This window comes from Anthonomus grandis, chromosome 11 (genome assembly GCF_022605725.1).
Source record: "Anthonomus grandis grandis chromosome 11, icAntGran1.3, whole genome shotgun sequence".
In the NCBI taxonomy this organism is placed as follows: domain Eukaryota; kingdom Metazoa; phylum Arthropoda; class Insecta; order Coleoptera; family Curculionidae; genus Anthonomus; species Anthonomus grandis.
Window position 1 is genome coordinate 17,002,728 of NC_065556.1, and position 16,897 is coordinate 17,019,624.

At 32.0% G+C, this 16,897-nt stretch overlaps 2 protein-coding genes across 10 annotated transcripts in view; one reads left to right on the forward strand and one right to left on the reverse strand.

The window, feature by feature from the left end:
- Positions 1-1,117: 1,117 nt before the first annotated feature.
- LOC126742478 (uncharacterized) lies at positions 1,118-4,993 on the forward strand. Its single transcript, XM_050449120.1, has 4 exons — positions 1,118-1,856; positions 2,774-3,215; positions 4,348-4,721; positions 4,832-4,993. Exons 1-4 carry the CDS (start codon positions 1,506-1,508, stop codon positions 4,991-4,993), a joined length of 1,329 nt encoding a protein of 442 aa, XP_050305077.1. The 5' UTR covers positions 1,118-1,505.
- LOC126742310 (calmodulin-binding transcription activator 2) overlaps positions 3,041-16,897 on the reverse strand; it is a 999,827-nt gene continuing 985,970 nt past the window's right edge. For all 9 annotated transcript variants that reach the window (XM_050448959.1, XM_050448952.1, XM_050448953.1 and 6 more), the window contains 3 exons: positions 16,776-16,850; positions 16,436-16,558; positions 3,041-9,089 (listed from right to left, as the gene is read on the reverse strand). In XM_050448959.1, coding sequence (XP_050304916.1) covers positions 9,023-9,089; positions 16,436-16,558; positions 16,776-16,850 — 265 coding nt within the window. In that variant the 3' untranslated portion in view covers positions 3,041-9,022. The remainder of the gene's footprint in view (positions 9,090-16,435; positions 16,559-16,775; positions 16,851-16,897) is intronic.

Genomic DNA, 16,897 nt, shown 5'->3' on the forward strand with positions numbered 1-16,897 from the left:
TGCTTTTACTTAGCTTTTACGCAGCGGGCGTAATTCTGATTATGTATTGATAAAAAGCTTGTTAGAGTGATTTGATTTTTAGTAACATTTGCTTTAAGAGTTTTGTTTATGGAACCTCCATTGAAAGTATACATCAGACTAATTGGCAGAGCTAATTGGCCTTTTCAACAAACTTTGGATTATTACCTAGAATTTTTAAAAATCGGAATTACATGACTATTTTTAAAACGTACACCTAGACATTGCATTTTAGACAATGATCATTTCAAAGTAGGAATCGTTGAAGAAAATATTTAAAACCTTTGAACGGGGATAAAGAAACTACCAGAAAAATATAGTCTATGCGTTGTTATCTATAAGAAATATATGAATAGTTAAAACCTAATTAAATCAAGTTACTCGTAATTATTTGATGGACTTGCTAATTCCAAAACATACTCCAACGCAGACTGTTAATTACGTGTTCATTTGATTTACTAACTAAAATAACTCACTTAACCACCGAAATCTAGTCATAATGGATTCACTTTTTTGACGTTAGGAATATTTGAAAAAAGTAAAATATCAGTTGGCACAAGCAGTATCTCATGCCAACTGACCCCTCGATTACCAGATGGATAATGATTTCAATAGGCTTTATAAGTGTATAATATTTTAATGGCAAAATGTGAATGACTGATCACCACCAGATTTCACTATCACAATTTAGATAAAGCTGTGCTTATCATACAAAAGGTCCCAAACAACACACATGCTTTAACGGATGTCCTACCTTGATCCAAACTAGGTCAATTCATGGATATTCTTGGATATATATAATACATACTTATGGATATATATTCATAGGTACAAAGGTACATCAGACATCCATTACTGGTCGAAAGATGCGTCTTCATTTTGATGAATATGCATAACGTACCGTAGATTTAGAAAAATACCTATAAACAAATATTAATGAACTCATGAAAAGCCATTGAGCGAACTTAAATGAAAAGCCACTAGACTCTTATTTTTCTAAATTCATTAGACATCCATCTCTCTTCAAAAACTGCATCTTCATTTTAACCTTCGTCTTCCCGGGTGGGGTACAAATGTACCCCATACATCTCTTTTCTTGCATATTTGCCCAAAAAAGGCTTATTTTTTGTGAAGAATTTTATTTTCTGTTAATAAAAGCTTTGTAAATATTTACTGCCTTTTAAACCACATTTTTTTCTCGGTTTTTCAAAAATAAAGTTGTTTGAATAGCCTGGGGTATATTCATATCCCACTATGCGGGAATGCACGCCTACTGGCTTGGCGGTGCTTTGTACTTCGATCCGGCGCGCGCTGCTTCTAAAAATAGACCATTAAGGGGGGTTTACACGATGCCAGTGACTTGAACAAGTTACTAAAATCCAGCACTGGATGTGTAGACACGATGATTCCAGCGTTCGATTTTAGTAAATAAATCAGTACGTAGTTTTAGTAATTGTTTTAAAGTGTAGGTGTTATTATTATTCAAAATGTGCGCAAAATGGACTGAAGATACCACAGTAAAGTTTGTAGAATTATATAGGGAGGAAAAGTGCCTTTGGAATACACAGTTGGTAATCTATAGAAATAAACAAGCCCGTGAGTCGACTATAAAAAGAATTGTGGAAACAATGGAAATCGAGAATTTTGGCCCAATAGATGTAAAAAACAAAATAAAAACTCTAAGGTCGACGTATGTACAAGAGGTAGCAAAAATTAAGAAATCGCAAAGCTCTGGGGCCGGAGCCGATGAAATATATAAACCAAAAATGAAGTGGTTTTCAGTTATGCATATGTTTTTACAAACAATGGATAAGAGAAGGGTAACATGCAGTAATTTGGTAAGTAAGAAGCTACTATATATTTTTTATTATATGTACCTATATTAGTAATTGAATACAAAATATATTAAAATGAAATTAAAAAATCATTCGTTCCTGCAATGAAACGGCCCCTGTAGTCATAAAATAGTGTTTATATTTATCCCTTAAATTTCTTGCAAATTGTGAAGAATGATTACTTCCTATACGTGAAACTGATGGCAAACCAGCTACTTCTGACCTCCAACTTCCAAGAATAATTCTACCTTGATCGATATCTTCTTCGTCAACGGATCCCTTTGGCAAATATTCATTTACAGTAGTGCATCTAAGCCAGTTATGTAGGGCACAACATGTTCTGACTATTTTATCCACTGATGATAGTCCACAAGCTATGGGTTTCTCAAAAACTCGAAATCTAGACACTAAAATACCAAAACCATTTTCCACAATTCTTCTTGCACGAGACAATCTATAATTGAAGATTTTTTCATCAACAGTAAGTGCATTCTTTGAATATGGTTTAAGTAAATAATGCTTTAACGGAAAAGCATCGTCTCCAACAAGAAATCCACCATCCGGTAATATATTGTTTTCTAAAGCAGCAAAAATAGAACACTGCGCAAAAATTCCTCCATCTGAGGCTCTTCCATTGTAGCCAACATCAATGTATATAAAATTGTAATTTCCGTCTACAATTGCCATCAAAATAATACTGTTTTGTCCCTTATAGTTGAAAAAGTTACTGCCACAATTCTCAGGAGCTCGAATAAGTATGTGTTTTCCATCAATGGCACCATAACATCCTGGAAAATTCCATCTATGGTTGAAATCACTTTCGATAGCTTTCCATTCTTTGTTACTTTTTGGTACCTAAAATAAAAAATACTAAATAATTTCTTATTATGCCAAATGTGTGAATATGAGATATTTTCTAGGCTTCAGAAACATATAATGGATCGAATACATTACAAGTAGAAGATGAAGTTGAAGAGGCAACACACGAAGAAGTACCATTAGCAGCAGAGGTAATAAAAGCGAATGTTAGTGGAGCTATTAATGAACCTACTCCAAAACGCCATAAGGCAGCGAAGTCCAAGATTAAAGAAGTTGCTGGTTGCATCAAAGACTTAAATTCTTTAACGACGTCTATTCGAGATCTACAATCTACGGAATCATCTGAAAATAAATTCGATATTTTCGGGAAGAGCGTAGCTGCACAATTAAATAAGTTGCCCCTTTTAGCGGCCGTCACGGCTCAAGCTGAAATTCAGCAAATTTTGACTCGTTCCAGAGTGTCAAATATAGAAGGTACAAGCACCTCATTAGGTTCTTCCAGATGCACCAGTGCATTTAGTACTTTGCCAATCCCGGAATCAGGTGAAACCTTGATTTCTCCAGAATCACCCAACACATCCCTACCACCGGCAGATAACAATACAAGCAATATTCTTTCCGAAGCATATAGATCCGCTTTTGATCTAGATACTGATAATTGGGGTTAGAATCATATACTTTATTTTCATTCATACTTAATATTTAGATTTCAGTTTAAAGAATAATGTGTTATTTTACGTTAAATTGAATAATATGATATATGAATAATTATTTTTTTACTGTTGAAAACTATGATTTTAATTTTATAAAAAAAGGAATACGACATTATTTACCTGTATAAAATCCTCCAATGCATCGTACATGGCATCGCAAACTTCTGGAATAAACTTGGAAATTGCAGGCCGAGAAACACGGAATTGCTGCTGCAAATTTCGGTAACTATTTCCAGTAGCTAAGTATGATAGAGTAATTTCTAATTTTGTTCTGGCAGGTAAAGCCATTCTTATTGTGGTGTCAGATCGCTGTATAGCTGGCGATATTTTTTTCAGAAGAACGTCATGAATCTCATACAGTTTCTGTATTCTTGAACGTCTTCGATGGCAAGTTCCTTTAAAAGCATGTTAGATGCACCATGCGTGCTTCTCCTTGCCAGCCATTTTCTAACCCAAATTCTTTTCTTGGGATTTGTTGTTAATTCACTCTGAACAATGCCAATTAACTCCTCTATCAGTACTTTAACACCTAATATTAAGCTTCTTTTAAGTAAAACATATTCCTTCTGCTTCGCACTTATCATTTCAATTTAACGTTTTTAATTCTCGCCTGTAACCTACACTACAAAAACTTGATAAAATGGATTTTATGCAAGTTACTTGATCAAATGACTGGCATCATGTAGACAAGAACTATCTTCCAAAGCACTTGCTTTTGGTACTGGATTCTAGTAACTTGTTCAAGTCACTGGCATCGTGTAAACCCCCCTTTAGTTGATTAGAGTGATCGTTGCAGTGTGCGCAGACTTATTTACTGTTTTATTTATTTCAAAGCCATTGAAGTGTTTTGTTTTAGCAGTTAGTTTTGCGAGTTTTGTGGTATTTCGCTTTTTTAGAATTTAATCAAAAATGTCGAAAGGTCTTGTGATGTGATGCCGAATTAGAACGGCCATTATATGCAGACTCCGATGATGAAATAGGGGAATTTGACGTAATTTTGTCTGACGATGAGGAAAGTGACGGGGAACCGGAAATAAATGACAAGGAGTCGGATCTTATTGAATGCGATAGTGACAGTCAAGGCACATCTGTGGAGCAGGAACAGCAAGAGTCTATGAACGGTGGAAGTCTATTTTATAAATCTAAAGATGGTACCCAGTGGTCAAAAGTTCCCTATCCTCAGACACGCAGAGGAGCTAAAGATATAATAAAGAATAAACAAGGTCTTACTCCGTATAGTTCAAATTTTACCACTGAAATTGAAGCTTTTTTACTGTTCATGTCAGACAATATATTGAATATATTAGTAGTTCAAACGAATAGAAAAGCTGAAGAGGTAAGTTTCCTTTTTCATTGACCCTATTTAAAATTTTATTTGATATTATTTATTAGTATTATTAGTTTTCTTTATTTTACTGTTACTTATTAAGAATTATTTTGTTATAGGTAATAAGACAATGGAATGAAAAATATCCACATAAATTGCAACGAACTTGGCAGCTTACCGATTCTACGGAAATCAAGGTGTACCTAGGAATGCTGCCTGCTGATCCAAGGAGCGCTATAAGCAACCAAGAAGCCCCAAAAAATGTTATGGTGTACAGATAAGAAATATGTCAGGCCTATTATTCCGGCAAGTATGTCACGTAATCGATTTCAGTTGCTTACAGCATTTTTTCGATTTGACGATTATTCTACTAGACCTCAGCGTAAGATAAACGATAAATTGGCGCCAATTAGAGAAGTTTTTAATTTGTTTGTTTGTATCATAGCCTATTCACCTGGGTCACATGCTACTATAGATAAGCAACTTGTTTCCTTTAGAGGGATATGTCCTTTTCGAGTTTACATGAAAAGTAAGCCCGATAAATATGGCCTTAAAATTTGGCAATGGCGGATAGTAAAAATTCGTACAGTGCAAATTTACAGGTTTATCTTGGTAAAATAAATAACAAACCAGAAAAAAATTAGGGTGAGAGTGGTTCTGGATCTTGTTGAACCCCTTGGCACTGGATATGGAGTAACCACTGATAATTTTTTTTTAAGTCTACCACTGGTGGATAAGCTTGCTGAAAAAAAACTTACCCTGTGTGGAGTCCTTAGAAAAAATAAGTCATACATTCCAAACGAGTTGCAACCCAAATTATTTAGGCCTGAATTTTCTAGTATGTTTGCATTCACAAAAGACCATACTATTGTGTCTTATACACCTAGCAAAGGCAAAGCAGTTATTTTATTGTCTACGGAACATCATGATGATACTGGTGCAGATGAAAAATATAAGAATAAACCTCATATTATACTTCATTATAATGTGTGTATGTAATGGTGATGTAGACACCACAGATAAAATGGTAAAGCAATACTCTGCTCGCAGAATTTGCAATCGATGGCCAATGGCAATTTTTGGCCAATTATTAGATATTGCGGCACTAAACTCTTTTATTTTATAGGACATCAAGTATCCAAAAATCAAAAAATCTAAGGACGACCGACGATATTTTTTGCTTCAGTTAGGAGAATCTGTGGTAAAAGAATATATTGTACGAAGATATAATAACTCAAGACGCTTGAGCAAGACGCTAAGGCAGTATATGCGCGATGTTGTTCCAGACTTGGCGTCTCCTCCAGTTGAAAACCAAAATGAAAGACTTAAAAGTGGACGTTGTTATCTCTGTGATCGAAATAGAGATCGCAAATCTAGGCAACTTTGCAAGGAGTGTCAAAATTTCGTATGCGCGGAACACCATGTAAAAGAAGTGAAGTTAGGTGTGAAGAATGTTGGGTGCAAAGAAAATTAACTATGTTTTTTTTATAATTTGATTAGTTACAAGTTTATTTTATGTATTTATTTAATTAAAAACATGTAAATGTATCAGTAGTATCATTTTCATGATGGGGTACAAATGTACCCCACTTGGGACTTTACGTAACTTTTCTAACGTGGGAAGACGAAGGTTAATAAATATATTTCACGTCTAATGGATTTACAAAATTTCTAATCTCCTGGCTTCAATGAAATAATAAGATGTGTTTAAAATAAAAACAAGGTACCTGTTTTGCAACAGTATGGACTTCCAATGGACCTAAATATATGGATTGGACTTCCATTCATTTTTTATAGTTAATTGGATGTACTATGGTTGAATACAATTTACCTATGTGACTTCCATTTACCTATCTATAGGACTTTCTATTTTACATGTTCCTTCACATCAACAAATTCTCTGTCCAGTAAAACAGTTTATTTAATCGTCCTATGGTCGGTAAAATTTGTGTCATTTGTATAATCATTTATTTTTTTTTGCAAAAAAAATTATCGGACGGAACATTCACATTTCAAAAAAGTGAAAATATTTATATTTCCATTGGATAAATTTATGCTGTCCGGGGAAGTCTTCCTCGATATCTTCAAAGCATTTGATAAGATGAGGCATATAACTTTCGAACTTTTTAGGTACTAGATAAGACTCATTTACCTTGTACTTTCTGGGCAAATATAACAGATATTTTAAAAGACTATCGAAGATAGGGCTAGAGACACTTGCTAGATATTCTTAAAACTAACCTAAAAGCTTTTTAAAATTACGATATCAAAGGAACAATAATGTTTTCAAACAGAAAATTATTAAATTTGAGATAAGATCCGCATATCAGAACAATGAATATCCATCAAAGATCCAAATTCTATCTAGATTATCCATATAACAGACATGGATTTCCAATCGATATACTGATTTTAATATAACTATTAAAACATGCGTATCTTGTAGCCAACAAATGTCCAATATATTTTTGCAGCTGATGTATGCCATTATAAAAAAAATACTTGTAAACGACTACTACTAATGTAGACAATACTATCAACCTATTTACTGTCTTGGAAGCCATAGACAGATCCGATATGAATGCTGCAATGTATACAGTGCATATTTGGATTGTTTATTTAGGCAAGGACCTCCACTACATTTCCACTGAATAAATTTAATAATCTGTGGATATGCTCTTAAAGAATTTAGAGGACGAACTTTTTAACGAATATACATAGAATTAATTTGTGTTGAGGTATTGGATATATAAAAGTTAGGAGTATTAACATTGTCATCTTCCTCGTAATTATTGTACATCCTGATAGTACTTAACCTTCAAAATAACACTAAAAAGGAAAATAAATGTTCATACAAGTCGTTTAATTAATTGACAAATACACTTTATCATGTCCGAAAACCTCTTCAACTATTTGTGCATGACTTACTGAGCACCAAAAAATCCATACATAATTTCCTTTACATTATTTACACTCCTTCAGTGACTTTTGTGTTTTTTTTTTATTTTTCCAAAAATAACCAAAAAATAAATTTTTTTGGTTATATTAGAAACGACTTTTCATAAACAAAAATCAAAAGGTTAATAAGATTTGAAAATATTACTTTACGTATTACAAACTAGTATGATATGTATGAGCGAAGTTTTTCATCTATTAGTAGAATCATTAACACTACTTCATAAGGACGTTCGTTCAGCACAATAATTATAAAAATCACAAAGAATAATACATTGTTAACACTATTGCTTCACAAAACCGTATAGTTTCTGATGGTAAACAAACGTCAAACAGATTCGTCAATCATAAAATACAGGGTGTTTCATAGTAGTGGTGACAAGAGCCTAGAAAAAGTTTTTATTATCGATGTACAGGATGATAAAATAAATAAAGATCTACTGGACCTTTTAATCCATATTCGAATTTAATTAATTTAAAAGTCATCTATCATTTGTTAATTTACCCATAAAACTTTTTTTTTAATTAATATTCGGTATCTTAGGACCCTTACTTATAAGATTTTTTTTTCATAATTGGGTAAGAGACAACTCACCAAGAACACGCTTTTGTAGGCATAAAAACAAAGCACCCTGTATTACTATATGACATAATAATAAACAAATTAAAAATAAATTATATGACTATACCATATTATTTTTTTAAGTAACCGTGGCAGTGAAAAACAGTTTGAAACAAGTCGAGATATAGAAATATAAAAGTTTCCTTAAGTACTTTTTAAACGTATGTCATAACAAATTAACGAAATCATTTTGCTTGATTATAAGTACAAGTTACACATTAAAGACTAGAATATATTTGACTATAACAACAAAACACTTTTTCTTTAATACCAACTTAATTTTGATTTTACTCTATTTAAATTTCTAAACTATTTTTATTACCAAAAAAAAACTCGAATTAGGTTTTTAAGGTATTTGAAAAAGTGTGCTCATTACTACAATCACAGCTCAAATATAATAAAATATAGTTGAAACGGTCAGAAATATAAGTTCCTATTATAAAGAGTTTCGTAAGTTTTTAGTACTCTAATACAATCTCACTTTTTTGTCGATCTTTTTGCATTATAATGCAGGTTTTAAAAACTTGATAATATACGTAAAATTATATATATATTTATTTAGACTGTTCTGAAATCTAATTTTCGCTAGAAATCAGAATATCCAAATAACCAAACTAAATCCTTTGGATCTATTAAGTAATATAATATAATATAATCTCTATGAATATATAGAATTATTATTTTACAAAATGTATAATTTCATCTGTTGGACATCTTTAGCGGGAATCTCTGTTCAATACTTGCGCCTATCATTTGGAGATGTCCTTGAATCGCTTGGTGGATGGCCTGCACTATTTAACCTATAAATAATAGCGTTGTTTATATTATTATTAAATATAAATACATTTTTAATAAAGTGAAAGATAACTACACACAATTTATTTAATGTTAAGTCATACTTAAAGGAGGTATTCTTGGACCGATTCATATGAACGTGGGTCTTAAAACGCTTGGTGAAAATTTTGTTTAAGAAAAAAACATTTACACATTTTATAATATACCAAGAAAAGACCTTTTAACTTTGTCGCTTTTAAGGCAAAACCAAATGATATTTGGTACATGGGTATTTTACGTAAATCTCTGACACATTCATTTTAACAGAAAATTACCCGGATTTTCAAATTTTCAATGGGATTCTCAGTATATTTAATCATTTTGATAGAACATGTCTAAGAACAAATTTTGCTTAAAAAGCATCAACATTTCTGAGTGTTCTTTGCCCTGATATATTAAAAATAAAAATAAACATCAACTTCATAATGTTTACATCAACATTGACAATCGTATTTAGTTAAAGAATTTTTTATGATGAAGTTCAAATTTAAAATCAAATCCATAGTCTTTATTAGGTCAAAGCTCAGTTACAGGCTGCTTAAGCCCAATCTGAAATTATACACAATATGATTAAAGGTAAAGAGAAAGTAAATATGACACTGATATACAAGCCTATACAAGATATAAAAAAAAAAAATGAATAATTACATCTTAATCAACTGCAAAAATTCAACTTAACTAAATGGAAAAAAGTGAAAAAAGAAATATTTCTAATAATTATAATTTCAAGTAATTCTAAATAATCCACGACAGCAAAAAATTGAATTGTGAGAAACTGTGATAGATTTGGGACCAAACGATGCTTTTATAAAACGTACGAAGTTTCTATTAAAAGATTTGTGTTTTAAAATGTCCCTAATATTATTTGATAGAGAGCCGTAGAAAAAACTAAAAGGTATTTTAATAAAAACGCATGATTTGAATTGCGCGCCATGTTTGACAGTCATAATGCCCACATGATTATGATGTTGCAGATTGAAAGTTGACAATTGGGGGTTAGTAATAACATAAAGCATTACACGCACGAACTTAATAAATATACCTGGACTACCAATTCAATGAAAAGTAAATGACCACTACTAGGTGGCCGCCATTTTGCGTGATTGTGTCCTTTCGATGTTGGTCACTCTGACAAATTTCAGTTGTGCCAATCTTATAAATCTAAACTTCTTAAACTCGAATCTTATAAATCCTAATGCCATGAAAGTGATGACCTTCATTTAAATTTTTGCTTGTATTTACTTAACAAATTCAGTTAAAAACATTTTTTATTTCTTTCTATTTTCACTATTACGACTTTTACTTTCCTTCTATGTACAGTGTTTCCACATCAATAGGTTCCAGCTAGCACAGAATTTTGTAACTATTTTATATAATGTTACGTAAATTTGGGGATATTAAACCTCTCGTGTGATGTGCTTTTAATGTAACATAGATAAACTCGCGAGCACCGAATTTCCGCAAGACCGCTCTAGAAAGTCATATATTGACAGTTTGTCGCTATGAGACATTAATGTAATATTACATCAAAATGTTGTAGGATAATTAGAACAATATGTCACGAATGCGTAACAATGTAACCCTGAGTAACTGAATCTAATAATAGACCTAAAAAATATTTAAGCTATTAGAACACTAAAGACAAAAGCGGAATTCTTATTTAACATTTTTAATAAAGCTCAAACATTTAAGAAAAAAAAACTTTGTTATTGGGAAAGTAATATTATTGTGATGGTTTAAGCCACTGTGCCATATCAAAGTCTTTTCAGGAGCATTTAGTTTTGTGTTCCACTATACCTAAAACAAGAAATTATATTTTTGAAACTTGTTTCAACTAAAATTTATACCAAATATATAGAGCTATAAAAAAAAAATATTGTAATCAAAATATTTGTTATTTTCTTTAATTTAAATAAATGTTGGATAGCTAATAAATTTTAAAAAGACACTGCCCTGTCTATAGATTTAAATCCAAATTGCCGCTTAGTTTTCTTTGGCTTTTATATAAAAATTGACATTTAAAATTAAGAAAACATTTTTGTTTTAGTAGCCCTGACTTAAGGGTTTAAGTCATGCTGTTGTGTATCTGATTTTAACACATTCTGTATTAAAATCAGAAACACAATTTTTTACTAAAGAGTTTTACCAGTAGTATAGCAATTAAACAAAGTTTATACACTATTAGATATGAGATATCGCTTAAAAATTCAAACAATTTTTACTATTAATTACAACTTGAACTATCTAATACCGAAAATGCTTCAAAACAAAATTTAAAATTTATTTATATTTATTTATGTATTTAAAATCTAAAACTCAACCCGATCAGCTGAATAGGAACCGAAAATAACCAAGCATGAAATATGGCTGCCGATCCACAAGTAAATTTCACTCAAATGTCAAACTGAGGTTGCAATGCGACATCCCATAATCTTCTTGTAATAAAGCTTATTAACATTTGAGCAATATTAAAATGTTATATTGAGGGTACGTAAATATTTTGGGATTAATTATTGTGCCATACGGACATATCTGTAACATGCCATTTATGTAACATTTTAATATTACTTTGTAACAGGATTAGTACATTCCATGTATGTTAATTAGGAGTTACAAACAAATGTATCAAGAATAACAAAAACAGTATATCGCAAGACATTACATTATATAACGTGCTAGCTGGGGTACAACCATCTATAAAAATCAAATTAATCAAAATATAGGTAGATGATTTTATGAGGGTTTATAATTAGCAAGGGTTTATATAGTAAAAATAAACAACTCTATATATTATTCTATCATAAACAACACAGACAGACAAAGTCGCCAAAAACTAGCCAATCTGCTATACACATCAAACGTCAGCGTCGTCAACTTCATTACCGTTATTTAATACATTTTTTGTTGGAAACAATGAAAATGTTTAGAGTGACCAACATCAAAAGGACACATTTTTGGGTATCTTGGCCAGTGGCCATATGCATTGGCAGTCTAGGTATATTTATTAAGTTCGTGATTACATGGTAGAACAATGCGTCCTAATTGTCAAAAATGATTAACAAAATGGTGAAAGTTTCATTGCCACTATTCGTAAAGTCCGTGCAATGTTCAGTCAAAATAATATTTTTTAATCCAACTACTGTGAGGAGAACAATCAAAAAATTCACAAGTACTGGTGAGGTTAGTAATGGGAAACATACGATACGAGCTCGTAGAGATCATTCAAAACAAAATATAATGGCAGTTTGCGAGAGTGTAACAAAAAGCCTAGGGATATCAATTCATCATCAGGCACAACAATTAGACATTTTAACAGGCACTCTTCAGCAAATTGTAAGTAAAAATTTAGAGCTGATGCTTATAACAATTAACTCAACAACTTCTGCCAACAGATCATGGACAGAAAAAAAAATTCACCAATTGGATCCTTAAGAACCCTGCTGATTTTGCAAACAAAATCATTTTCAGTCATGAGGTTCATTTTCACGATGACATATCATTCATTCAGGCAAAACTGTCGCATTTGGAGTATAGAAAATCCACAAATGATTCATCAGAAAATAATGCATATTCAACGTATCATTGTATGGTGTGCATTATGGTCTACAGCAATAATTGGGCGATTTTTCTTCGAAGACAAAGAAGGTAATGCAGTAACGGTGAATGGCGAACGTTATTGTGCTATGATAATATAATTTCTTATGCCGCATTTAGAAGTTTTTGACCTTCACGATATGTGGTTTCAAAAAGATGGTGCTCCATGTCATACCGCCCATCAAATACTGACAATCTTGAACGAGTTTGCTCCTGGTCGTGTCATTTCTTTATTTAGTGACCATATTGGCCTCCAGGATCTTGCGATTTAACGCCTTTAGTCTTCTAGTAGTGAGGTTATTTACAGTCATAGGTTTATGCCAATAAGCCTACACCCGTCGAACTATTGAAAGCCGAAATTAAATGCTGTATCAACTAAATACCACCAAATGTATACAATAAGGTTATTAAAAATTTCGTGTAACCGTTTTTTTTGGGTTAAATAGTAATCCATTTTGCGTGGAGCAGACGCTAACTTTTTCTAAATTCTCGATAATATTTCAGTTTAGTTCAGTATATATTAAGGTAATTAATCAATTGACAAAATAAATATAGTAGATAAAATATTCAATAAAACAAGATTTTATATCGCAATAAAGCACTTGAAGTATTAGTACTATCATTAAATATGTAGCATAAATAACAGATAACAGATAATATCAATAAAATTAAATAAAATATAAGGACAACAATGGTTTAAAACAGAGTAACTACAATAGAAAAGAAGAGACACTTTAAGCAGAGTCAAGATATAAAATCATATTGCACTTAAGCAGATTTTAAAATTTGTTGAAGTGAACTCAGAAAACAATGAAACAAATCTATACTGACACTATTAATTGAGTTAATCATCATTCTACCTATTGCACAGTTTTCATCATACAGTGTACGATGTTCTTCAAGGTAGAATAATCTAGTCTGTCTGAGCACTGTAGTAGGAGGAACATTTAAATTAAGCTGACACAACTCAGAAGACATTGTATTACATTGTTAAGAATCTTGTATGTTGTGACAATATCGCAGTTTTTACGTCGAGCCTCCAACTTTTCAATGTCCAGCAATCTATACATTTCAATGTAGTTAATATCAATACAAGGAATATTAAGCTTGTAAGCAATGTATCTTATTAATTAACGTTGAACTTTTTCTAGACGCATTATATATTTAGCATAATAAGGTGACCATATACATGAATTCGACTCAAGTTGACTGCGAACCAATGAAACATACAGAAGTTTGATGGAATCAATACTGCTGAAATCATGAGTGTGTCTCTTAATAAAACCCAACATTTTGTAAGCCTTATTACAAAGGTTTTCAATATTTTTTTTAAAAAGTTAGTCTGCAATCAAAAAGCATCCCAAGATCACGTATCTCTGATACCTTCTCAATAAGTAAACCCATTAGATAATGCTGATGGAATGGAATAGTGGACTAAAACTCCTGGTAAATTGACTATATTTGCATTTTTTGGCATTTAGGACCATTTTATTGTTCTTGCACCATAATTCAAATTTGTGAAGATCAGAACAAAGTTCATGATGTGCCAAGTTACTGTCTATAATTCTAAAAATCTTAACATCATCAGCGAAAAGTAACACATTACAATAATCAAAACAATGAACAACATAATTAATAAAAAGATTAAATAAAAAAGGGGGAAGATGGGCACCCTGAGGAACCCCAAAAGTCACTGGAAAAGGACTAGAATAAAAGTTATTTATCTTTACAATCTGTATTCTTCCAGACAGATATGACTTCAACCAGGCCAAAAGACAACCATTGATGCCATAGAGTGACAATTTCGTAACCAGGAGAGAATGATTAACCCTGTCAAAGGCCTTGGAAAAGTCAGTATATATGGAATCAACCGACATACGATTCTCCAAGGCCCCCGACAAAGCTATTTGGTAAAGCAACAAATTACTGGTAATAGCCCTACCCCTGACAAACCCATGCTGCTTAATTGAGATTCTGTTTTTAAATTTCTCTGATAAAAAATCTGTGACCAAACTTTCAAGAATCTTTGCAAAGTGACAAGCCAGAGAAACAGGACGATAGTTTTTCACATTATCCCTCTGACCAGTATTCTTAAATATAGGAGTCAAATAATTTAACTTTCATGAGGTTGGAAAACTACCTGTCTTGAAAGACAAATTATAAATCAGCCATAGTGGATGTGCCAAAGCAAAAGCACAGTGTTTTATGAAGACAGCTGGAATACAGTCAGGCCCAGGGCCCTTATTAACATTGACATTGGTTAACTTTTCAAAGACTTCAGATATTCGTACATGCATTTCATTAATATCAAAAGAATATGTAATATCAGGCTGAGTAAATTCTTGAACATTAAATTCATCAGAAGAGTAGACTGAAGAAAAATATTGTGCAAATAAAGATGCTATTTCATGGCCATTTTAATCCACTACAGCTAAATATTTCACAGTAGATGGAATACTGTTATTTTGTGTCCTATCTCTTATATATCTCCAGAAATATTTAGGGTCACTGGAAATAGAAGATTGGGTTTGCTCAATATAGTTTGAGTAGCACTGATCGGCCTGCCTTTTACAGATTGCTCTAAGAATACTGAACACTTGTTTGAACACTACTGTTTATACTTTGCATGTGCCAATCTTTTTTGCAAGACATTTGATTTCAATTCTGCGCTGAGCCATATTGGAAACTTGAATTTATAATAGTGCTAGAGGACGGAGACTCCAGAAGAGAGGAAACTGAGACGTAGATTTGGCAATCGTCGCTATGCAGGTGATAAGAGATTGAAAGATTTTTAGGCCAGTCAGCTATGAACAATGTAAATAGCAAAGGTGCCAAAATTAATACGTATGTCACCCCACATGCTATGTTGAGAGTTTTAGACATTAGTTCTACACCATCGAAACTTATCTATGATTTGAGCCATACCAATCAATAATGGAATCAAACCATCTGAGTGTATTTTGAGATCCTGTTATTTCAATTTATTCATGTGCTACCTACTATTTTATTTCTTACTTAAGTGCAATTGCGTTTAAGTATACAGGGAATTAAATTGTTCTGTATACACGAATGATATTAGTTTACCTTATGCTTATTCACTTAAAAAAAAAAAGATACTTAACATCCATGCGGTTTGTTCACATGGACCCAATGCTAAAGTGGTTAAGCAAATTAAAATTGTCGGCAGAAAACGAAAAAGTATAGTATATAACTTGTAGAAGTATTAAGAACGGAGGTTTATTATCTCTTAAAACTCTTAAGTGATGCTATCTTTTTCATTCTAATAATGAGATATTATTATTAGAATTATTATAATGTAATAGTGCAGAAAAAGCTTAATAAAGTAAAGCAGATTTTTGCACTTTCGTAAAACCACGTCATGATTATAACTTGAGAGTGGCTTTCTAAAACCTAAAAAAGGGTCAAACTAAACAGACCTTCACAAAAATAATTTTCTTAATTTCCCATTTCAAACAGCATGGCAACAGGGTCATTCAACAGTTCAGATTTTTTTTTCAGTGACCATCAGTTTATTTAAAGTACTAAGTACTTGAAGCCGGTTTTTATAATTGTATATGTGCCATTCCTTCTCTATACTTTTTTTTTTCATCTTTTTATTTTGTTTGATCTTTACCTCTTAACATCAAAATTGGTGCTCTTTCGTTGTTATTTAAATAGATCAAATATAAACTATAAAAAATCAAATTTATTAACTTACTCGAATCTGATAGTGTTATTTGTGCCGGTGCAACTGGAAGAGCCCCCTTGAGATTGTGACTTTTGGGGGACATCCGCTGACTGGCCCCCCTGCCTCTCTTTTTCTGCTCGTTCTCTCTGTAATCTGAAAAATATATGCGATTAAATTGATGCGGAATTTTACCTACAATGTAATCATAATTTGTTTCTTAAGTAAATTCTTACCGTCGTTGTTGTCCCCATGGGATCATCCCAAACACTTTAAGTTAGCATTAATAAAGCATTAGGCGTTAGTTTTTTGAGGATTTACAGTTTTAAAGCGGTAAACTGATTGGTAAAATGCAATTATACGTCCTACTTACTTATTTTTTGATTGTCGCATAAACTGCTGAATTTTTCTGGCTGCTTGGTGCTGCCTTCGCTGAGAGTAGGTTCGTCTACAATTAAAAAAATATATTTAGTGAATAATTGAAGAAAATAACAC